The sequence below is a fragment of the Diadema setosum genome, chromosome 1 (assembly GCF_964275005.1).
Source record: "Diadema setosum chromosome 1, eeDiaSeto1, whole genome shotgun sequence".
In the NCBI taxonomy this organism is placed as follows: Eukaryota; Metazoa; Echinodermata; class Echinoidea; order Diadematoida; family Diadematidae; genus Diadema; species Diadema setosum.
In genome coordinates, this window is record NC_092685.1 from 44,155,493 (window position 1) to 44,181,718 (window position 26,226).

Here is a 26,226-nt window from a genome sequence, read left to right on the forward strand (position 1 = left end):
GCGGTGACACCATGTGGTCCTTAACCGGATCGTTGCTTGGCAGAAGAGATTAGAAAGAGAAGAGATGAAGAGGGAAGCCACTATTATGTATTATATATACAAGTATATTATACTATATATATATATATATATATATATATATATATATATATATATATATATATATATGTGTGTGTGTGTGTGTGTGTGTGTGTGTGTGTGTGTGCGTGTGTGTGTTTGGGTGTGTGTGTGTTTACAATTATACAGACATTATAAACTCAAATTACATGTATATAGATATATGAGATTGCTTAAAATTGAAATAATCACCTATAATGCATGATATCCAAGCGACTGAATTATGGACTGAATTATCAGTGTTGAAATATCCAATTTCTCTTAGAAATGAGATTATTATTTATTTGACCATTATTTTTTTTTTCTTAATTTCACCTTGATTTTATTTCAAATTTAGTCCCATTGCCTGTTCAATGTACCTTTGTATGTTGTTGATCGATCATTAACACAACTGTTTTTTTTTTTTTTTTTTTACAGGAATAAACTTCAATCAATGGATATTGACATTTAAAGTTAGTTAGAATGAATGTTGAAAAGAAAGTTTTTTTTGTTGGTGATTTAGATAATACAATTCGTAATGTAATGAAGGAATAGAATTAAAAAGAGAATGTGAGGTTAGTAGTGAAAATATAGTAAAAAAAAAGAGGTATGTATATGGATTGTGTTTTATGTTTGGTGAAAAAATGCATTAGAGGGTAAAGATTACGAAATTGATGTTAAGACTTGGTATAAATCGGTTTTCATAATTTTGTTTCCATTGATGGAAATGATTACGAAATTAATGCAAAAATTTGTGTATAAATTTGTTTGTACATTTTGTTTCCCATTGACGAAGAATAAGATATTCTTTAAAACAAAAACAAAAAAACTAGAAAAGCAGAAGTGATAATGTCATGATGATTAAAGCATTTGAATATAGCATCATGTACATAAGCCGACATTATATGATTCCTATCAAATCATCACTAAAAAAAAGGGGGAAGATATCAATAGACCAGACTTGAAGTGCTGCCTTTTCTCTTTCTCTCTGTATAAGAAAATTGCACAAGATGACAATAAGGAATTACTGTATAAAAGTACAAACACAACACAACAAAAACACACACTATACACACACACAGACACACACACACACACATTACTAGTATGATTATACATATTATACTGCAGTTTTCCCCATATACGTACTAGCAAAGCAACAAGGTAACGTCCACCAGCATCTCTTTCTTCCGCCAGATGTAGAGGCGCCATTTTGCCTGATGCGGCGTGAAGAATGACCACGCCCAGAAACAGAGAGCCGACGATCTCCAAGATAAAACCCATCTCGAGATGACCGTCCGTTCTAAAGTAAAACAAAGATATTCATGTCTCCAACCTTTAAACATTGTGTAGGAAATAAGTGGTAAAAATTACAGGTTACCATATGGTTTTCTTTGGCATATAAGCTCTCTCTCTCACACACACACACACACACACACACACACACACACACACACACATATATATATATATATATATATATATATATATATATATATATATATATTATAAATATATAATTTTAGCTTGATTGCCTCTGCTCTCCTGTGTTTTGTTGGTATGTTTTAACAATTTTGACAAAATGTCGTAAGAATGTATTATAAGGACATCAGTTATTACATAATATTTTTCCTACTTTTATTTCCAATTAGCATCATACCCTTATAGATAATGCCTATACAGATCACGCACAGTGAACAACTTGAAACCCTTGTTCATTTCAGTTATAAGCAGAAAATAACATGGGATTATCTTTGGTTCATTGTCGAGTCTTTATATTGTTTTTTTTTTTTCAGTGGGATTGCTTTGAGATTATTTCAATGTATGCACAGAGCCTCCATGCGTTTTTTTTTCTTCTCGTCTATCTGTTACTAAAAAATGTAGGCCTAAAATGATATTTCTAAAAAGTATATAATTTTCCAACACTTTTCAATTGATTAGAAAGAACAAAATAATGGGGCGACACCAAGGAAGGATGAAGGATTACAGCCTAAAATTGAAGTTTGCCTTTTGTTTTCACCACAAGTTAGCAATGAATTTTTAATAATATTTCAAACATATGGCGATATAATCGTGGAAAACATACCTTATTGAATCAAAATACCCGGCACAAATGTCAGCTGGTGAAATGCATCAGTCTTGCAGGTTTTCTCTTCTCCAACTTCTCTATAATGTCCAACAACTTTTTTTTTTCCCCCGATGGATGCCAAAGGAATAGCAAGATGAATACAGCGGCTTCGGCCGATGGCCAAGGGGAACAAAATCTCTCTCTTCCAGTTGAGAATGAGTGCATCAAAGCCTGTTCAATGTATGATGTGTTAACGCGGAAAGATGATGGTCTAATATAGCAAACTTCGTCACATAGCCTTGTGTGGAGCAATATAGTAAGCCAACTTCGAATAAAAGTTTCCAAAATTGCTGGTACGTTCATGTCAAACTTTGATAGATCACGCCGAGTTCTCAGTTATTCATTGAAATTTTGAGGTTGACACTAATATCTTGACAGAGTATAGCCATACGGTATGTACTGTATAGAAAATGATCCTGCCGTCACACTGAAGCATCTGTTAGCGTCAGATATAGTGTATTTTTCTTTGGCCGTATCTTTAAATCAAATTTTTTAAAATATTTCACAGAACATCACTCGCAAGAGGGAAAACCACACGAAAGCGTCTTTTTACAAAAACACGTGAGCATGTCTTAAGTGAATTGCTGGAAGATGAAAAAAATAGTTCACTTTTGAAAGACTTAAATCAGCCAAACAGAACTGTATATGTTTCGTTAAAATCAGCCGTAAAACATGACAAAGTAACGTGGAATTGAAAACTTCACGTGTTGTAACGAATCGATGATATTGGTCACAACCCAAACTCCAGAGAAAGTGCTGACATAACTGCTTTATAGCTTCTTCTTTTTTTTTTCAGTCTTTATTCATTTCATTTTTTTCATGCTAAGAATGTGACTTAAGATTGAGCGGATGAGCACAAACTCTTAGTTTTCAAACCGTCAAAATCAAAATTTTAAATGGTATTTCCTTCTTTATTGTCACAGTGGTAGATATGAACACACACACAAAAAAATATAATCACTTTAACTGGATAACTCAATATCATAACACGATGTATTGCTCATTTAACAAGCGTAGCTTGTTGATGGCAATTTTATACAGCTGTATGTCACTTGTATTTCATCATGATTTACACAGACAAAACAGTCGTTATGTGTTGTTTCTTCATCAAACTGACAGACAAACAACAAGATATATTTTAGGCTTAATGTCATATCTGTATATTTTTTATAAAGTATTTTTGGAATTATTCATTGTCTAAACTTACGTTTAAGAAAAAATGGGCACCGTGGATTTCCTAAGTGTTCAAGAATAATAATAAAAAAATATTTGAAAACCTATTACACCTTAAAAAAAAAGTATTTTTTTTTCGTAGGTTTTTCAGATCTTGTATAATTCGTCAACACCAGACAATATAATGTTAAGAGATTTGAATACAATTTGATAACAATGTGTAGCATAGAATAGAATGCATAATAAGTCAGTGATGATGTGATCATTTTATTTTATTTCATTTCATTTCATTTCATTTCAGAGAATGTCTTTCACCCTTTACGAACGCCTGGAACATCTCTTCCATGATACCCAACTTAAGTTTCGGCGTTTTGTTCCCAACTATATACCTCCCCGTTTTGTGCAGAATGTCTTTCACATTTTGTCCATTTCGTGAGATGAAGTCAGTCTTTTGTTTATCAAGGAAAGGATTTCAGTCTTCCATGTCGAGTTTGTGGAGGAGTCCAAATAGCTAGCTATGAATATTGCTTGTGATGTAGTCCATATTTTCCCTTTTGTTTTCCAACAGGTTTTGTTGCTTAAAAAGAAAAGAAAAAGTGTGTGTGTGTGTGTGTGTGTGTGTGTGGAGGGGGAGGGGTATGCACTTGGCGGTGTGTTTATAAAAGTGAAAGTTCTAACCCACACTGTAAAAACAGCGGTGTTAGATTTAACACCACGGGTGTTAAATCTAACACCGATCAATAGAAAGTATGTTGTGTTGGTGTTGAAAAGTGTTCACCTGGTATACTTCATGGTGTTAATTTGACACTGCAGCTGGTGATATTTTTGACACTGCGGTGGTGTTAATTCAACAATGACACCGCGTGGTGTTGATTTGATATTGCTGGTGTTAATGTCAATGGTATAACACCCGCCCAGCTTCAATAGGAGACCACACCAACTGGTGTTACTGTGGTGTAAAAGTACTTTATCGGAAAATTCTTGATCGTCTTGTTGAAGTTCAAAATCAACAAGAAAAAGAGTAACTAAGAAACTATTCAAAAAACAAATTTATATTTTGAAGTGACACCCGGAGGTGTTGATCTAACACCACAGATGAGCACCGAAAATTTAACACCAACTCGGTGTTTCATATTTAACACCGGACTTTTTGCAGTGCATGCTCCAACAATCCAACAATGTCCATACCGTAAAGGACCGTGAAACGCACAGAACTGAACCCTTGTCTGTAGAGTTCTGTGGTCAAACGTCGCGAACACACACTATAGGTCACCCATCAATAGAGGGAGACATTACGAATCTGCTGCAAAGGATCATCAATGACTGAACGAAAAGCACGAAGTGTCGCGTGTTGTGGGCGTGTAGGTCTTGGGGGCCGTAAAATCAGCTGATCTCAGGGACAATATTTTGTGGAATCATCAGTCATCAGATGTTAGAGACTATTTCACGAAGCCATTATTATTTTGGGAACAATATCTTGCGACGTTCAACAGTTAACAATTTTCAACAAAACTCATTTCATAACTAGATTTGAATCTGATCCCAATCATTGTTTGGCTCGATATTAGTTCCCATGTTCAACCCCTGGATCCCCCATACATGGTAAATCTTCTGCGGACTGTATACGTTGGTTCAAATAACCATTTTGTAATATCATGAATAACGCAATACATAGGGCATACAGTAAACATGCACGCATGAATGATGAGTAAATATCAGAATGTTTATTTGTTTGTCTGTTTGTGTGTGTGTGTGTGTGTGTGATTTTTGTATGTGCGTGTGTGTCATGTTACTGATCCCTATGAGGTGTGTGTGTGTGGGGAGGGGTGGGGGTCAAGGATAAAAGGGTCAATATAATGGTCAATTGTAGTATTGTTCTCCTATATGCCTATCTTCCCTTTTCGGCAGGGTCCCCTTTCCCGCAATTGATCTTTTATCTGCATGGAGTAGGCTAGGTGCCTCCCAAATCTCATGAAACAATGTATTGATTTGATCTTGACATTTTGGTGAAATATGAGTGAGCAGAGTAACTTTGAATGCCATGTAATATAATGGATAACCTAAAATATGACTGGGGATTACTGGCTGGTGCAACTTGCTCTTGTAAGAATCATAACACGCCGTCGTCAAAAACTGTGCTAAGTAGCACAGAATTATTTTAGCATTTACTCTAGCACCTTTTTTGACACTGGCATGAATGGCGCTCCGTGACCCCATCTAGCATGACGAAGTCTGTGCACGTACGTAGAGTACGTACATGATATCCGGATATTGGCCGTGTGTAAAATTGCTGTGGATATTATAATACAGACACATTAGTCACGATTTCTGAATGAACTGGCCGTGCGGAAGAACGAATTTGCATGCAAGAAATAACTGCTCTGTACGGATAAAGATTCAGGTTTCGAGTTCAAATCCCCGTTGCAACGAGTCAGCATGCGGGGTTATGTGAAAATATGGGTTCACATACTCTAGAAGTGATTCGGCAGGGACTGTGGGGCTCAATAACAGGAGGCTGGTATTTTGATCCTCACCAAGGCATATTCTGCAACACATTGCATCTGTATTTGTGGATAATATTGCTGTGCCTGCCACTCACTTTGTATCTGGTAAGATCTAAAAATCTATTCATAGCTTCATGGGCTTCATGATTTGTTATCTTTGTTTCATTTGTTTTCTTTATCATGTAGTGTCTGTCCTGCTCCTGCAAATATCTTTGGTCATTTGATTGAGTTAAGACTAAGAGCACAAGACTGCACAAAGGAAAGCCGAAGGTTGCAACGTCCTCGTTAAACACTTGAACATTTTCCTGCAGCTTTACCTTTTTTACTATTTAGACACACAGTTGGCTGATGTCCAAACGGCATCTGTATGAGAAGTAGAATCTGAACTACAATTACCATTGATTACTCTAATGCTGGTCAACGATTGTCGCATAGAACCTAATAGTTACACTACAGCTGCATAGTACAGAGTTCTGAAGAGCTGTCACTGTTTACTGATAATGTTGTTGTAATATTTTGCTAATATTCCACGATATTTGTGCTCTCCTGACATGAATGAACTAGCCCGACAATAACAACAAATGTTTTAAAGTACCAGGGTACATTCAGTGTACGTGCCTGCGCACCTCGCACCATACCAGTGCGCGGTACACCACATGTCGCTTGGTGGCCTGTAACCCATTCAATGCTATTGAAAGAAGAAGAAATATTTTGTCAATACGTTTTTGTTAAATCATGAGATAGAGTGAGTGTCGTGGTTTGCGGCCGCATAAGGGTTTTTCCACTCTGAAACGCAAACTTGCAAATTGTTTTAACCCAGGTTATATCATAGTATTAGAAGTTGACCACTTACCAATTTACATTAACTATTGACCAGATTGTCACCAACGCAAGACCAATGTCCATCACGATAGCAAAAAAAGACCATGGCCGCGATGCGGTACAGTGTCCGCCGGTTCGCGACTGTGGTAGTCCGGTTCACGGCCTGATGTACAATTCCTATGCGATATGCGCATGCTCTAGCTCTGCGATCTTCTGCTGAACACCTTCATTTGGCTCGCGAACGTTGCGTAAGCACCAAGTCCCATTGCGAAAGCACATGAAAAGTGCTGGCGTGCATGCACTGACCACGAACAGGGATTGCAGTTGTGGCAGTGTTACTGTTGTCTTTTTCATGTTTTTGTATTTTTCGATTGTAATATCCACTTCCGGAAAAAAATGGTGGCCCACATCATGAAAGTTCCAGTTCTACATGAGGACATGTATTCAAAATCCGTGAACATTGGGAAAATGACCAAAAAATCCAGTTTCTTAGAGTTAGACCCCTTGTTCCTTAACTGTGATGATAAAAAGTACTGAAAATGAAATTTTGGATGCGAGATGTCATTTAGGTGAGAATATTTCACTTCAAATGCTCAGAGATTTTGCCCATGTCATCGGTTGTTTTTGTAGATTAGCAGTGTGTTCGTTAGTGAATGTGTGGAGTTTGTCGCTGTGTTCAGCGTTTTATTACCAAATATGCTGTAGTGGCCGCGAACTGGGACATTTACTCTATACAGGGTAGAGAACTCTAGAGGTCTACAAATTGTACCCCTCCACAATGTTACATTTTTAGACAAGTAGGTTGTTAATACTTACAAATTTAATATGTCGCTCTAAAGTCAAATTGTTCTCGCACACACCAAAATAGTTGATTTTATAATTTTGTTTTGGTATCCATCATTACTGACCTGTTCACTTTTTTTTTTTCTTTTTTTTTAAGTTACAGACTACACTGTAGAAACATCTACTTGTAAACACAAACTTTATAAGATTAATACTAGGTTGTAGGAAGTATGTGATGATACAGTTTACAGATGCTGCTTTGTCAGTGTTAGAAAAAAAAAATCCCTTTTACTTCCTCATTTCTCATCAGTAGTTTATTATTAATGCCAAATCATCTGTGAAGTCTAAAAAAGTTGTGATTAGTTTCATAATGAAAATTTCACTCAAGTGAGAGAATTTTGTACTCATGCAATGTACCATACGTAGATAGAAGCCACAGAGATATGAAAAATTTTGCTTTGAATGCTACTTATTGTATTTGTCTATTTTATTATCAATGATATGGGTTGGACCAGTGTGCATCATGGATGACAGAGCATCAGACTAACAGTTAAAATATGATATGATTTTAACTGATAGTAATTATACATCTACTGAATAGTTTTTCAACATGTGACATTAATGCAGTTTTGTATGGGAGGGGTTATCTCAAAAGGGGAATTCTAGGCCAGTAAAAAAATCAGTCTGGGAAGATAGAGTAAAATACATTGTTTGACAAACACAGCAGTGAAAAAAATTGGTCAAAATTGGATCAAAATTAAGAAAGGTATGAAATTGTGAAGTTTCTCTAAATTTTGCCGAACAGTTCTAGAACAGTCAATATGAATATGAAAATGAGTGAACTGATGATGCCACCCCTCACATTTTATCATACAGCTTGTTCACAAAATGATGAAAATTCATCTTTCTGCTCCAGAAGTGTAAAACAAATTGTTATTCCTGATTGAATAACTTCAATAATTAAGTCAGATATGTCAGGATTTGAGACTGGGGCATAATTGCATTTGAACAAAAAAAAAAAAAACAAAAAAAAAATGGAATTTCAATATTGTATACATGTACAATACATGGCAAGATGTGAGGGAATGACATTACATCGGCTCAGTTATTCAATGTCGTTCAAATTCATAATTTGATACAAGTTGGAATAACATTGAAATTGTGCAATGTTGACACAGTTTAGTGTAGCTGAACTTTAGGTACACAGTACTGCTTGGATATGAAACTACATTTAGTGCCCAACTTAGTATGTACACAAAAAGCACACTTTGTTCCATCTTTACTTGCAGTTAAATTACACATTATATTTCATGTAAAGCATGAAATACATAAGTAAAGAATGTTTTGCATTGTACATGCTGACACCTGATACAGTGTAGTCAGGTCACTCCAGTTATGAGTGTCAATAATTTGCATGATTAGTTTCGCATCTCATGCAAGATTAAAGCAACAAAACTGTTGACTGTGCTAGTTTTATTTTGTTTCTATCTGAGAATCTGATTGAAGACTGAACTCTGACATTTATTTTTGTGACATTTGACCAGTAGAGAACCAGCTTAAAGGGATAGTACAGTTTTGGTGGAGGTGAAAATTGGGCTTTTAACTTTTTGCGAGATACCAAGAAAACACTTATGAAATAGTACAGAGCATACCATCTTAAGAGGAATTCGAAGTTTACTTGATGGAAATCGGGTTTGGAATGACGGAAACATCCAAAAACAAGGTAAAACAAAGCGATTGTGTGAAAGTGTGGGTCCCACACTTTATTAGAATCGCTCTTTTTGGATATCTCAGCTATTTCAAAACCAATTTTCATCAAATAAACGTTGAATTCCTCATAGAATTACATGCTCTTTCATATTTCATAAGAGGTTTTTCATTATCTCACCAAAAAATGTTAGAAATCTGAAGTTAGGTCTCATCCGAAACTGTACAATCCCTTTAATATTTAATATTCTTGGAGAAACATAGTTGTTGCAACTGGATCAGAATCAAGTCTAACCATTTGAAGAGTGAAATAAGGATCAAAACACTTAGTTTCATTTAAACACACACACACACACGCACAAATGGAAAATGAGAAATATAGGCACCTTTTGAAATTGCTCCAAACAATGATGGCTTTCTGATGGTCATTTAGACAAGAGAGACAGAGAGAAAAAAAAAAAGAAGAAAAAGTGTGGTAATAGAGAAATTTACAGTTTATTTCAGGCTGACTGAATGAGTACTAAAAACAAAACAAGCAAGTCCCTCAAACAATACATGTTTCTCGCTTCCTTTGATATGTAAATATTGATAAGTAAGGACAACTTACAAGTGGTATCAGAAATATGACATCTAGATTTGTTTCATGCTCATGGTACAATATTTATAAACTGCATATCTCTTAAAGAATATGGATTTTTAGCAAATACAGTGTATGTGTGTCCATTGCTCTGGACTGCCAAATACTGTAAAACGAGGAATGCTCATAAATGTGCATTTTACTGCATGCAAAAGCTCTTGCCTATACAATATGCATTGGATGCCAGTGGCAAGTCACGAAAATTTCATGCTGCGAATATATATATCGTGTTTTACAGTAGTGTTATATTTTTATAGCTTGTTGAAACTTATCAGCACTGAAAAAGAAAAAAAAAAAATGATGTTTTTGACCTTGGTGCTTCAGTGTATTGTGGTAGTATAAACCTTTGCTACATAAGGTTCGTTTGTGTGCATATACAGTGTACAGTGTCTTCCATGCTGTTGGGCACTTATTAAGCCAAAGCCAGAAGCTCAGTTGTTCCTTTACAGGCAATATTGGAAAGGATTCCTTTTTAAAAAAAATAGTTTTATTGTGTCGACCGGATATCAGTAGGACCACTGTAGAGTTCTACTGAGAAGCCTGCCCACTGTGTAGGATTAGGGTCTAGCCAGAAAACTACAATGTGGAACTAGAGGAGTCCCAGAAAATATGATTCATGTTAGTGTAGGTTGGTACAATTTAGTAAAAGCACAAAGAGGAGGGGTTTGGCAGGTTTGGCACGTGAGCAATATCTGGAGTACCCATAAAACATGCAAAACAGTGCATTTCCCCAAAAACATCACATCTTTAGTATTGCACACACCTCTTGATACAATGGCAGCATGGCTGTTGAATTGCAGTGCTGTAGTCACTTGTAGTTCACGTTATTATGTTGCTGTAGCTGTTCAGTTCAAATACAAATTAGATACGAATTGCTCTACAAACTCTGTTAGTTGCTCTGGCATGGCAAACATTGAAGAGTTGTACTTACGCTCTGCTCATAAACCAAAGAGAAATTATAAAGGTTATACAGAGTACTAATGTAATAAAAAAAAAGAAGAAGAAATGAATGAATCAAGCCTTATCAATCCATGAATAACATTGTTAAACCTTTTTCTTATAGAACATCCCTGGAGAAGTGTGGTTAACGTACATTGGGCCTCACATACATTGTATACATGCAAAATACTTACATTGCCAGGAAAATAATTCTAAACAGAAGGCTGCAATATTTGGCCTTAAAGTTGACTAACAATAACATATTATACAAAGCATATTTAATTTGATATGCTGAGAATTATTGTCTATTATATCTAGTGTACCCATTTGATGGTTTTAAAAGAAGGTTGATCAAATATCACATGTCTGGGTATAAGTTTCTCTAGTTAGTATGCAGATTTTGAGTGATGAATTATTTTGTCACTGTTATGGAACATCTTCTGATAGTGTGTGCCTTTCTGTACTGGCAAGTTCATTTTTTTTTCTCTCTTTGTTTATGATTTTGATTTCAATGATATTATGCACTTACATTTGTATAATAGTACTATTACCACTATGCTACCAATGATACATGTATGATTGTGATGATTATAAACTTACCGTAGCAGCAACAGAATATCATAACAGTACTGCTTTCATTATTGTATTCTCTTCTTTTCACCAGTATTGTTATCTTTATTAATGCAATACTATCATAGTCCATTGATAACAAAATCAATAATCAGGTAATTTGATGAAACAGTATCACCCTTGTAGATTAGATTGGTTTTGTATTACACTATACATCCTTTTTTATTCCGCCTTGAGTGATGTTTCCATCCCCTTTCTGTTTTTCTTATTTTTTTTTTAAAATATGAAAGTTTGTGACAGTTTTCTTCAAAGTAGTCATCAGTAGACATCACCTGAAAGAGATCTTCAGTTCAAAATGTTTTGCTTCAACGACAGTAGATCTTTCAATAAGTGGTTGTCCAATTGTTATTTTCTAATTTTCAGCTTTGGAGCAAATGAGACACTATGCCTTTCGAAGCAAGAGAAACTTACATGTTGCAGATGATTAAGATACACAATGTAGAAACCAAACTTGACAAAAGAAAACAAGGGCATGTGACGTTGAAAATGAAATATCAGATCAACAGAGCACAGTATTTGGGAGCTTGCTGGCAGTGCATGTTCATATAAAGTGTTCACTTTAAATGATTGTAGGATGAGATAATCACTGTAAAACTGTGTCCTAATTTTTGTAGCATAAGTATTGTTATGATTGTTCATGCATAATGTAGAGGTACAAATTGTACATGTATACTGAATTTTATGTTTGTGTGCAGAGAGAAAGTTGACCTTTTCATGAAACTTCAGTTTGCAGTCACTTTTGAATGGCCAAGATTGAAATATATCTTTCTTAATGCGATATATTGTTCAAAATATGGTGAGAGATAGCCTGTATGAAAATACAATACATGCAGGTGATTATCATACTCATAATTAACAATGCATGATTGTTTGACTGAAGAAGGAATGCTTTCATGTCAGTGCAGATTCAATCATATTTCACTGAATGTGAATAAAATAGCCATTGTAGTGCTTCATGAATGGACTGATTATTGATACGTCATGATTGCCACAATCAGAGCATTGCAACAACAAAGCGAGAAACAAATCTTCCTTTTTTGGATTAGTCGAAATGTCAAGGGGGAGGGGGGAGAGAGAGAGATACATTGTACTTGAAGCTTAACCCATTCATTGCCAGGCCAAATAGAGATCACTGAGGCAGCCCTTCTGGTTCCTTGACTCATCTGAGGAATGCCAGCAACCACAGTGGCAGCAGCTGAATCTGGGCTAATCACTGGCTTACACCCTCTGCAATACGCCTCACGCTGTACATCCTGTGGAATCCGCTTAGCCCCCACGCCGCTGGCGCTGCGTTAAATCCAGCATGGGGCTTGAATGTGAACCCATGCCGCTGAGTAAGTCTCGGCGCGTTGTAACGTGAGCGCTGCATTGCCGCTGGACCAGCGGGGAATTCCTTCTCGTTCTTTGTTCTGTGGCTTGCTTTAAATGATGTATTTTTTTTTTTTTTTTTTGCTGTGTTTTTCATTCAACATTAGAAATAAAAAAATCTATCATTTACACAGGGAAAGAACCTGTTAGGAGAAATATGTACAAAATTCACTCTAATTTTAGATTTGTTTGTAAAATTAGAGACATTAGTAAAAAGAATTGTTACAACACACAGCCTGACACTCCATTTGTTTTGATCTGCAATGCGATCGTGGGCCTACAATGTAGTGCATTTTTCAGAAGGAATATCGGTCCTTTTGGTGTTGAAGATTTTCTACAGTGCACATGTATACCTGGCAAAACTACGAACCCTATATTATGAGCAGGCTAGCTGCACTCAAACCCCCCCCCCCCAAAAAAAAAAAAAAAGAAAGAAAAATCACCCTTACACACATGCTCGCACACACACATGCACACACACACACAACTTTGTGGAGCCTGAAAATGGATTACTTCCACATCATACATATCCCTTGATTAGCTTACAGGATTTTTGTCTACACATGTTCAGCAGTAATTGCAACAATAAGATCTCATTTGCAGGGGTTATGATGATTGCAGGACACTTGTACTAGGTACAGATTAGTGAAAATACCATCAGTTCATGTCTGTAATTTGACATTTTCTGTGAAAATTAAGCTTTCCTGTCTTGGCACTGGGAAGAGTATGGTAGGCCCCCAGACAAATCTTTAATGAAAGGAAATTTCATATTCATACAAACAGATTGTATGTGTACATGATAAAAGTACGATCATGAGCAAAGAGATACAGTATGTACTACAGTCAATGTTCTTTTCCCAAATGAGATGAAATTCTGCTGCAAAAGATTGGGTTAGCAACCAAAGTACAAGTATGTTCATGATTTACATTGAAGCATACATTGTAGAGGGTCTCAATTTGTGTGTATTTGTTTGTTTGTTTGTTTTGCTGCCCAAGGAATAACATTTTCAGTCTTGTTTTTGGTTGTTGCTGCTATCATCTTAAAATTATAAAACTCTATTATTGCAAATGCAATGTGTCCCTTTTGCAACCCTGAAAATTAGAAATCATTTCACAAGCTGGTATGTACGATAGAGGTAGATAATTCAGATATTTTTTCTCAGAATAATAAGACTGGAAACCCCTTTACAGAGACTCCAACCCAAAGCACCTTCTGATCTGGAGATTCTCCCACCTGAGACCCCTAGCAAACGGGAGACTCCAAGTTGATGTGTGCGAAGTTCCTAGGGTTCTAGATGCTCTCTGGTGCTATCTACATGTAAGGCTTATTTTTTCAACATACAATAGCAATAAGTAAGAAATCCTTTCCAACGGGAGACACAGAGCCAGGGCGGGAGAAATTAAATCTCAAGCGGGAGAACGGGAGATTTTGCAAAAATGGGTTTTCGGCGGGAGATCTCCCGTCAAAAACTGGAAAGTTGGAGTCTCTGCCTTTACATGATGAAGGGAGAAAGTTTGTGTACATATTGATTTCCAATGAATTCATTTTTACCCTGAAATGAATTTGAACCGTTATTTTCGGTACAAAAGGGGAGTAAGCTTTTGAGTGACTTGAGGTATCGTTAAACTCTCTGTTTTGTACCATAAGATTTCATGTATGATGTTTGGATACATTATTCTTCAACCATGCAAAATCTTGTGATGTTTGCAAAAAGGATACAACTCTTCAGATAAACCTGATCAGTAATTTGTGTCTTCATACATAATCAAGTCAGGTTCTATATTGAGTGTTTTTTTTAAAAAATATTTTTTTAGCCTGTTTAAGATTGATGGCACAAATAATCCAAGAATTTCTTACTCATGTCAATATACTGCACATCAGTTATTAGCTACAGCTACATTGTGTCTATGTATGTTAGCAGTGGCATTGTTTTCTCAAGAACTTCATGAACATGCACAAAAATTTACTTTTGTAATCAATCATCATCGTATTCTCTCCTTATGTACATTATCACAGTAGATCAGTAGATCAATGTCAAACTACTTGTATGTTTACTGTATGACTACAACTACTGCACAACATTTGTATTGCTCTGTGGAATGACTAAGCATTTTAGTCCACAACAACAATACTATGTGTATTGTCATGTTCAGGTCAATAGTAAAGTGCAGTTTCCAAAAAGAGTAGAAGAAAGAAATCATGGTCACAAGTCTGGCATGTCAAGTGTAGCATGAGAAGTATCATTGTTACATAGAAAGATATCCATTAAAGTCAGCAGTTCACAAGGTACATGTGCTCGAGATATATATTGTAAATTTCAACGTGGTAGGCCATAAAAATTTCATGGGTTGTTGCACAGAAACAACAGTATTGATTTCACAGTCAAAGCACAATGCAGTGGAAATAAACACAAATAAAGATACATCACAACGATCAGAATTATAATAGACTTATAGTAATGATAAAAGACAATTGATAATTAAAATTGTAATTGGTGAAAATGATAACTGTATTAGTGATGATAATAATGATGAGAATGATAAGAATTATAATAACAATAGAAACAGCAACAATTATAGTAGAACAACAATGATGTCATTGGTTCTCTGATGCTTTTGCAAGTCAGTGTAGTCTCATGAATAACATGATGAGACTGCACTGCTTGGTCAGTTTCTTTTAGACCCCGTTTACAGTGCGAGGCTCGGCCGCGGCCGAGCCCTCCTTCATTTCAGTGTAAACGCGCAAAAGGCCAAATGCGAGGCCAAAATTGGCCGCACATTTGGCCACGCTCTGGAGGTGGTCTCGGAGCCCCGCCTCTTCTTGATGTAAATGCAAACTGGGCCAAATGCGCGGCCAATTTTAGTCTGGCTTCCAGACCCTCTGCCCGTACTATTTCGCTATTCACGATATTAACCACCTTAACGTCGAAAACTAGTATAGTTTAAGGTGGTTTTGTCCTGCAAAGGATTTTTCCTTCGGCAAAGGCCTTTGCCCAAACGGCGACTTCGTCACCACGGAATCCAGTTGGCAAAGGGTCTGAAAACCAGACTATACCAAATTGCGTTTGTTTACAAGCAGAGTGCCACTACGACAAAATATTGAAAGGTTTGAATTAAAAGCGCGGCCGAGCCCAGCAGTGTAAACGGACAGAATTGCGAGACTCGGCCGCGCAATTGAGGCCGGGCTCGGCCATGGCCGAGCCGCGGCCGAGCCCGGCCCCGCACTGTAAACGGGGTCTTAGATATCACTAGCCAGACTGAATGATTTCATGCACAAGTTGGTGGCCTGGTTTTTATGTACCTGCTTTTAATAGTGTTCTCGTGTGAAGAAATGAAACTTGAATGAAGTATGAAGTTTTCATCCAAATTCATCCAAGTATTCATCCAAATTCAGAAAAAAAAAAAACACATTTGAAAATTGAAGCAAAATTTTTCACTTTTACAGTACTGTCATTGCCATTTTTTTTTTTTTTTTTTTGTGAATTAGGACTTAAAGACGAATTTGTGAACGAGACCCACAGTGATTGAATTAGAAATGATCATTTTCCCTTTTCCAGATCGACGTTAGCTATTCCCCTTCCTGGATACAAAATGGACAGTGCATTTTGCATTACAGGAGTCAATGTATTCTCAAGCTGCTAATCATGCAAATATCAGTTGACTCGCAAAATTTGCACTACTTAGAACATGGCCAAAATATGTGCCACTTACATACAATAATTTCAGCACAAAGGCTATGAATCTGCACTGCCCAGTCATCAATATTCACTTGTTGTACACGGGTCTGCAAATTTAATATAAAGGACTACATACATTTGTAAGAAAAGGATGGAAGAAGATAAAAAAGGAGAAGAAAAGGAGGAGGAAGAAGGAAACCAAAAAAAAAAAGAAAGAAGGAAGAGGAGAAATAATTGTTTTGTTTTTTACCATACATGTAACTGTATATTTGCAGATATAGTCTAAATGGAAATAATTTGATGGATGGATGCAGATAATAGAAATAAAGTGTAGATCTACTGCATGATAGTTCAGCTGTGTGGGTGGTTTACATTTCCGGAGCAAAATCTGAGATGATTTTAAAATGCATCGCTTGATAACCTAGCCACTTTCCTTGTATGGAATGCCAGTTTCAGTACATAATGCTCATCATAACTAGAGGCTATTCGTAAGGTGCTCCGTGTGGGGAAAGTCACTGCCCTGTGTAAACATTTGAAGTGGTTTGATGGGCAAGCTAATTCGGCATGCGATACACCAAATTCCACCCATAGGCCGTTGTCTGTCTGATCGCACATTCGCTGCAGGGTTATGGCTCTGATGGGACTGTCTGTTCTATAAATAGAAGTTACAATTAACACGTTGGGAAACACCATGGGCCTTCAGCAAGATAAGCTGGGCAGCTTTGCTCCATGTGCAAAGCCAGTTCTTGGGACATCTCTCGCTGCCCCTACCCCTCCCTGTCCAAGCCTATCCCTCACCCAGTCCCATTCCAGGTATAATTATATTGTAGCAGTGTGAATATGGAGTGATTTCTGGAAAATCAAAGGGAAATGTATGATGGCAATGTGCAATTATGAACCTAAATAGCAGGGTTCTAGACATTTTACCGGTCACTTAGCTTGCTTTCCGTGAGGTATATATTTATATGATTTTAAAAAAAAAAGAAAAAAAAAGAAGATATCTGTAAAGCCCACCACACACTGCACACTATCGGACCAGTTGCATGACTCGACGCCGCACACTATACCTTCAGATTACACAGCTAGGCTTACAACCGTTCTGGCTTCAGTGCGGCCATACCAAAGAGTATAGAAGCGCACGCATTGTGCACTTCATTCGCTTGCATTTTATTGTATCTTGATTGGCGGAAAGCCCATGACTGATTGTGAAAATTTGACATGTCAAATCTCTACACGACTAGGAAACTGGCACGGCTGGTGACATCACACTTCTGGTCTTAAAGGGAATTTTAGTTTGATAAAAACGAGTAAAATTTTACGAGTTCAACAGTAGAAATTTGACTGGAATCGGATGAAAATAAGGAAGATATGAAATTTTGAAGTTTTGATAATTTCTCCAAAACAGTTCTTGTAAAGTGGGCATGAATATGCTAATGAGTGAGCTAACCATGTCATACCCTCACAATTTTCCATTGATCGTGTACAAAAAAATGACAAAAATTAAATGTTTCTGTCATTGAAGTGAGTCTGAAACATGACGTTATTCCTGGCTGAATAACTTTAGAATAGTGATCAACACTGTATATGAGGATTTGAGCCTCGGGCATAATTGCGTTTGAATGAAAAACTGGAAATTTCAACATTTTATTTACAAACTATACATATATATATAGTAAAGTTGTGAGGGAATGACATGCTTACTTTGCCATTCTTGAATATTCATATTGACTGTTCAAGAACTGTTTCCCCCCAAAATAGCGAAACTTCAAAATGTTATATCTTCCTTATTTTTCATCCGATTTTGATCAAATTTGTACTGTTGAACTCATGATATTTTACTTTTTCTCATCAGACTAACTTATATTTGGACTGGAATTCCCCTTTAAGACGTACAACTGGTAAATCATGGCAAAGCCATGTGGTGTGTGGTGGCCTTAGTTTACTGTATGTACTGTCTGCTAAATTGCATTGGATTGAGGAGAAGAGATTTTACCCAGTTAATCAGAGTACTTGATAAAGACGTGAAATTTTTTGGCACATTATCACATGAAAAAGTATATATTCAAATCCTATCCCATTTAGCTGGAATACCCCCAATACCTGGTACCTCATTACAGTACATACCGGGGAGACTACTCTCATTTGTTTGTTTGTTTATTTGTTTTTCTTTTTATTGTACCCCAGCCCACACAAACTCTTTTGTAAGGGGGTATGTAGAAATAACTGGTTGGTCAATCAGGCTGTTGGTTGGTTGGTTTGTTAATACTCCATCGCAAAATGTTGTCTTCAAAGTCCTTTTGCAATTTTTGAGCGATTGACTTGAAATATGGCACACTTATATGTGCATCAATGTCAGGCAATACACTGCCATGGTAATGACTTCTTTGTTTTAGATGAAATTGCAAAGAAATGAAAAGGTTTTTTTTTTCTTTGCAAAATGAGCTAACTTTTTCCTGTCAAATTGAGATACATGCTTGTACATGTATTTTCGATTAAGCTGCAAAAAAGAGAAAATATGGGATATTTTAATCATAACTTCAAGAATATTCCTTGTTATGTTACAAGTGAGGTATTACTGGAAAGGTTTTATTTTTCTCTATCTGATGATGGATTTAAAGCATTCAAAAATAGTGCTTAGCCCATTTTGTGATGAAACTCTTCAAGTATAAAGCTTACCGTACTCCTTAAATTATTGAGCATTACATCTTTTTGTCCATATGCCAGACAATGTGTTGCCATGGCAGTACATGTAGCATGTTTATTTGATAAAAATCGTACAGAATATTGTGGATTGAGCTAACACCCTCAGTTTGTGAGCATTTGACTTGAAGTTTGGTGGAAATCTTGTTAAAATTGCACATATCCTCCTCCTTGGTCACAAGCATCATGCCATGACTCTTTGACATATTCTGCAAACATGCATGAAGTCAGTTTTGTCGATTTCTTTTCAATCAGAATGGTTGAATTCATATTTTTCATAATTACTGAGGTTGCTATGATACTGCCATTTCATACACAATAATTTATAATGATCAAGTTTTTCCCTACAATATGGTACATGTGGTGAAGTTGGCCATAACAAAAAATCATACCCATTGGCTTCAATTTTCAAAGGGAAATGGGAACTTTTGATTATCCCTTTCCATTGTGAGTGGTGTTTGGCTGGGGTATTTATCACATTCACTGATAGTCCAAGTTGCAAGTGGTGTGTCCCAATCGGAGAAAACAGAAATATTATCATTATTCCGTCTGCCATAATTTGAAACCTGAGTGAGCAATTGATAAATTTGGTGCCCTGCATGAGTAACAAGAAGCCAAAAATAATCTTAACTAAATATGTTGATCTTCTGTGGATGGCACTGTCTGTAAAAAATCATAAGTTGAGACCTCTTAAAAAAAAGAAAGAAGAAAGAAATGAAATACCAAGCTTGCATATGTTTAAAAGTCGAATTATATATGATATGCTATGACAGAAAGCCACATGGTCGTGACATCAGGAAGACTGAAAAAGAATGTCCCAATCAACACTGCTATTTTCCCTAGAACACACTGATTCACCATACTTCTGTAGAAATGTTGGGGAAGGGAAGGGTTAATGATGGGTGCCCCTCAATTATTAATTGCTTCCCAGATGCTTCCCCTGTGAAATTTCAGGCCTCCTATGCCGCTCTTCACAAAACAACAAAAACTAAAGGCATTTCACTTTCAGTTGTATGTCCGTCCCCTCCCACCCCCACCCCCATCAAAAAAAAAAAGAAAAAAAAAAAGAGGAAAAGAATCACAACTGCTTTTGTGCATACTACATCAGAATATTCTGTCTAGACGTGGTGCAGAGATTGAATACGCACACTGGGTAGTAGACATTTGTAGACACCACTATTCATAGCTTGGTGCATAAATGCTGTAGTGCAGCCTCCCACAGCAAGAGAACACGTCAAGTTTATATTCTCACTGCCAGTTACCAATGAATTATGGGCTGGCAGTCGTATTGTGTACACCACATGATTCCTATCACATATTGTACAATTGTAGATTTGACTTAATTTCTGTGTCATCAGAATGCAGACGCATGCAGCCATTGACTTCTTACGGTTTTCCAGCCATTCACAAATATATCTGAGGGGGGTTATGGATCCATATTGATTGAGCAGGGGCGGGGGCCCACTGGAAATGAGGAAGTGTCTGTTATTAGAAAGTATGGATTTAGCGCTGAGTTCATCTCATTTGCGCTTGACCTTGTGGAGTACAGTTTCATGAAGACTGATTCGTTTATATTTGTGTATGTAACAAGAAAAAAATTTAGAAAAATAATGCAGCATTGCCATTGTAACAGTTGTGATGATGATGATAATCATTCTGTTATTATCGATATTGATCGTGATATTGATAACAGTGATAACTCATTACTGTAGTAATAATTACAGCAATAATGACAAGAGTATCAATGAAATTTATCGCCTATGTTAGTTATAGTGTAAATATTAGACTGATTTAAGTTTATGGATGTGAAAGCAGCAATATATGTAGATGCAGCTGTGAAAGGGGTGTAATTTTAAAGTTATCTTTTACTTATGGGTACAGTCTCTTTACGTCATGAAGTTGGATGTGTTTTTCTGTTCCGTACCTTAAAATGACTTTTCCGTTTCCCCCCCTCCCCCAGGCTTTCGCCCCAACTCTAGCAGTATGGATCATCTACGGCATCCTCGTCGCCATCCTCTTCAGCGCGGTCAAGGTCGTCAGCTACCGCATGCACCTCATGTTCGACGTCGGCGAGCCGGAGGGCAGCGGCCAGGACGAGAACGGGAACCAGAAGGGGGCCAAGAAGGGGGAGGGCGAGGAGGCGGAGTCTAGCTCCCAGAGCCGAGACTTGGAGAAGGGGACAAGCAGCACCCTCAGTGCTCAGGGTCACAGCTCCTCCAGAATAGGGTGAGATTATTAAAAATTTGTGAGATTTTTTTTCTTTTTTTCATAATTTTGTGAATCTTGACTCCTTGCGAAATTCACGAAAATTGTATGCACACGAAAATTTCTGGTTTTACAGTATGCCATATTTGATTCTGTCAAAGTAGGTAGAAATGCCGTTTAAAATACCATTTCTTCAAGAGGAGAATAGTAAAAAGGGAGGTTATAATTACAGAAAATATGTACAGGAAATGATCAGAGATTCTTGTACAGCCACGTTGTATATGAAGAGATTACATGTATTGTAACTATTACCAGCATGCGTGCCTACAATTGTAGATCAAGGATTGTTTCAAAGAAACTGTTCGAGCACACACTCTATTTAACCTGTTGGCTAAATTGTTTCCATCCATGAACTGGAAGGAAACGATCCATTTTTTATGTTGTTCAAATGGCCAGACATTTGAATTGCCACACAGCCCAACCTCTGCCAAAGTATCCGTACAATGTTGTCTGATTACTGGCTGTGACGTAATTTTTCTGACACGTCCAGCATTTGGTTCGATGCCAAATCTGGACTCCTTCCTTGCCAACCCTGTGATTGACTGATGTCGTGTTTTAAGTTGAAGTTGTCCAAAAATATTCTCAATTTAGAAAAAAAAAGGCAACAGAGGATATGGCTTTGCCCTTAATACTCAAGGCAAATCAAGTTATTAGCAGCCTTTTTTTTTTTTTTTTCTAAATTGAGCATATAAAATAGTCTGGGCATATTGATTGGTACTTGATTTTAACTGGATATGGGAGGATTTCTGCCCGAGTATGAGTTCTAGGCCACAGACCAAATCAAGAAACAAGTGGAGTTATCAATGAAGGAAGTCATTTCGTGAAACTGGAATTTACTAAGATTGTAACTTGCTTTAATTTTTTTCACATCTAAATCCCATTGAATTACATGAACAGAAAAAAAATGTTCTAAAAGTTGTTATTGTCAGCTTTTCTTTGTATACCAAATCTGTTTCCTATCTAGATCCTGTAACAGAACAAGCAATTTTTTTTTCCCATAAAACAAATAACATTGTGATATCCATGCTGAAATGTTATAGAAAGCTACTGTATGAATATTTATTGTGGAAAATCCCTATTGTGAGCAATTATATTAACATCACAAAGGGGGACTTTTGTTTTACATGCAGAGACATGCCAAGGGTGGTCCACAATTTGAAATTTGTAATTGGATTTTGTATCATCAATTGATTATGAGAGTCATAATCTTACGGTTACATAAGATTCGTATCATTCACGATAGGAGATGTTAAGGATGTAAGATCCTCTTTCGTTCTTCACTGTCCTTCCAAGAGGAAATTAAATTTTATGGAAAATATTACTTCAGAAGGCAAAAATACTGTGAGAGAGTTCCAGCACTGATGGCCCAGGATGGATATGTAGCAGTTGGACTTAGAGAATGCAGCAATATTTAAGTTTCAGTGCCGCCATCGTTAGATGAGAAGACTGCTACAGCTTGTGATGTCACATGCATCAACGATATAAATAAAATGTAAAGAAAATTCAACATATTTTCACTATGCTCCCATCATAAAAGAGCGCTTGACTTACCTCTTTTAGAAAACAGGGGAAGGATATTACCCATAACATACGTCAGTAATGTGTACTTTTTACCCCCCCCCCAAAAAAAAAGAAGAAATTTTGTGAAATTCTCCATATATTTTTCTATATCGTTCTACGCATGGGACATCATTCACTGTAGTACTAGTCTTCTCATCCAGCAGTGACTTCACAGAAACTTTAAAAATCCATAACTTTTGAACGGTTTGTTTGATTTTCCTCAAACATTCAGTAATGTGTTCTACTAATATTACTGCATCATCTCAATCCATGTCAGATGTACAGTATATGAAAGTGAACCTGTCCTTTAAAATTTTGGAGCACGAGGTATTTTTATTAAACTCTTGATTTTCTGGTTTGCCCTACTAAAAAAAAAAAAAAAATGTTATAGATATTGATTTGTCCGTGGTCCGAGAAAAGCTGCGTGCAGCCTGTTGAGTATGCCTGCAAATTTTTGATGATATTTTGGAGTCTCTACGTCGATCGTGGGAGGTCAGAAGGAACATGAGGAATGTACCCTCATGTTTTACACTTTACATGACTCTTATGTCCTATATGATTCTTACTTCCTTTTGCAGGGTTGAATTGGAAAAGGAGATTGTGTATTAAAGAACAAATAATACATTTGTACCCTGTATGTGTATATTGCACTGATCTTTAGTATCAAGGGTGTATTTTTGAGAAAGGTTACACTGTACTTTGGAGATTAAAAGTGGGTTGGGGGAGGGAGGGTAAAGCTAAAGGGATTTGACTTTGTGATGTGATCTTGAATATTGCTGTAGAAATAGCATTAACATTTGATTCAGTTTTTCTTCATGGCTCCAAAGCTGACAAAGAAATACTGTAATAAACAAAAGGGCATTTTATATAACAGTTCTGGTCACTGTTACGTCATTGAAACCGGGAAGAGGCTTTCTTAGCAGCAGCGGGTGTGGGGGTTACTGATATTATCTAGCCAATTTGCATTTATGATGAAAAGCGATGGAATCATTTGTGCAGTTTTCCAAGAATCGCAGCACTGGGATTCACTTTGCAGTGACTTTCTGGTCACTAATGATTTGGAGCCAGTTGACTCTTCCAAATTACAGTACTTGTACAATGTATGTAGAATGTTATTTGCACTGTGTGGACTGAATGGATCGCATTGCATGTGGGTAATTCCATGAAGTTGGGGCACAAAGTGTTACATTCTAGCATAACTCAATACTAATTATGCTATACATATATTGTTTATAGGCTTTACATTTGTATTGAGACCATACATTTTCCTGGAAATTTTGTGCCATTCAGACTCAATTTTGATGAAGTTATTTTTAAAAAATGTAACGGTGTCCTGTAGCATCGTGACGTGTCCATGTAGCATCGTGATAGTTAAAATCTGGTCCTAAAAGACAAATTAATGCAATTAGCTTGACCAAAATTTGATATAATATGCATAATTACTCAATTAGTCAGATAGCTAAATATCTTTACTCTCCATTCAACAGTCTTACTTTTACAAGAAAATTACAAAAAATGTCACTATGCTACGCGGTGTCCACCAAATGTAACAAAAAAGGACACCGCGTAGCATCGTGATACATTTTGTAATTTTCTTTTAAAATGAAAACTCTGTACAGGAAATTTGAGATATTTAGCTACCTGACTAATCTAGTAAATATGCATATTACATCAAATTTTGGTCAAGCTGATTGCCATAATTTGTCTCTTAAGACCAAATTTTAAAATATCACGATGCTACATGGACACGTCACGATGCTACAGGACACCGTTACATATTGTTTAATAACTTCGTCAAAATTGAGTCTGAATGGCACAAAGTTTCCAAGAAAATGTGTGGCCTCAATGCAAATGTAAAGCCTACTAACAATAAATGTATAGCATAATTAATATTGAGTTATGGTGAAATGTATTTTTCAAATATCACGATGCTACATGGACACTGCCCCAACTTCATGGAATTACCCATGTGTGTAGTGAGCTACAGACACATGTCTCCATGAAATTCTTGATACCAGGTACTGTGTTCTTGGAATGTGTACGTTTACTGTTAGCAGAATTTTGTCCTTGTTTGTAGATGTGTGGTACATACATGTTTATAGTATTTGTGTGAAGCATACTTTTCCAGCCGTGTGCTTCTTTATGAATGTCTCTGCTTGTGTGTACACTTAGGCCCGAATTCACAAAGGTGGTACAAATGAAACCATGGAGCGCCAAGTGTCGCATGGAATATTTCGTTACGAAATCAGTTATTTCGTTGTTGAAATGACTATTATGTAACAAAATGACAACATTTTGTAACTAAATGAACATTTCGTAATGAAACAGTCATTTTGTCGACGAAATGACCAATTTCGTAACGAAATATTCCGTGCGACGCTTGGTGCTCTATGGTTTTAGTCCATGGTTTAAACCATGATTTTATTTGTATCACCTTCGTGAATTTGGGCCGTTGTGTCTTATTTTGTATGGTTGGATGCATTATGGATATAAAACTGCTCAAATTGTTTGTTCCATTCGAAACTGCATAGAGTAATAGTTTTACCTCTTCCACAAAAACACTTATCCTGAACATTTTTGTTCTCTGCATGAAAACTAATTAAATGTGAGCTACAATGTAGTCTTGAATTGATCTTCAAGATTCTTGAGTAACACATGGGTCTGCATAGTATGTTTGTCTAGACATTGTTTTCAGGAAATTCACATTGCACAACACATATGAGCAGTATTTCACATACAGTATAAATGGCACAATGTCCTTAAAAACTGTGCCAGTATATTGCGCAGACATGTCTTTTCAGTTCTCAAGTATGCTCAGTCACTCTAAGAAAATGTGGGCCCCAATGTAAAACATTGTACATACCTCGGTATATTTTCGCCTGTTATGGAAGTCATTCAATGTTTATTGGCGATTGCCTTTACTGGGCTTGTAGTGTGTAGGGATCCTAAATGATACTGGGGACCCATAGTCTTGAGTGAGCCAGGCGGATAAATTGGAAAGTGCATCTGTGCTGGGTCCCGCCAATTGAGAGGACAGATGTCTCGAAGAGGTTAATGGATTAAATCTTCTGTCCATCCCCTTCAGAGGAAAGAGACGGGATAGGAAAGAGTGTATCCATACTAACAAATGCCAAACAGTATAGAGAGAATGAGTGGATACACATGGTATACATGCATGCTGTTGTACAAATGTTACAAATGTTCCAAGCTGATGTTGTTTATTAACTCACCTTGTTT

At 36.6% G+C, this 26,226-nt stretch overlaps 1 protein-coding gene across 1 annotated transcript in view; it reads left to right on the top strand.

The window, feature by feature from the left end:
- Nucleotides 1-5,746: 5,746 nt before the first annotated feature.
- Nucleotides 5,747-26,226, top strand: part of LOC140236389 (pecanex-like protein 1) — a 128,475-nt gene continuing 107,995 nt past the window's right edge. Inside the window, exons 1-2 of the mRNA XM_072316328.1 lie at nt 5,747-6,006; nt 21,125-21,390. Of these exons, the coding sequence (XP_072172429.1) occupies nt 5,854-6,006; nt 21,125-21,390 (419 nt within the window). The 5' untranslated portion in view covers nt 5,747-5,853. The remainder of the gene's footprint in view (nt 6,007-21,124; nt 21,391-26,226) is intronic.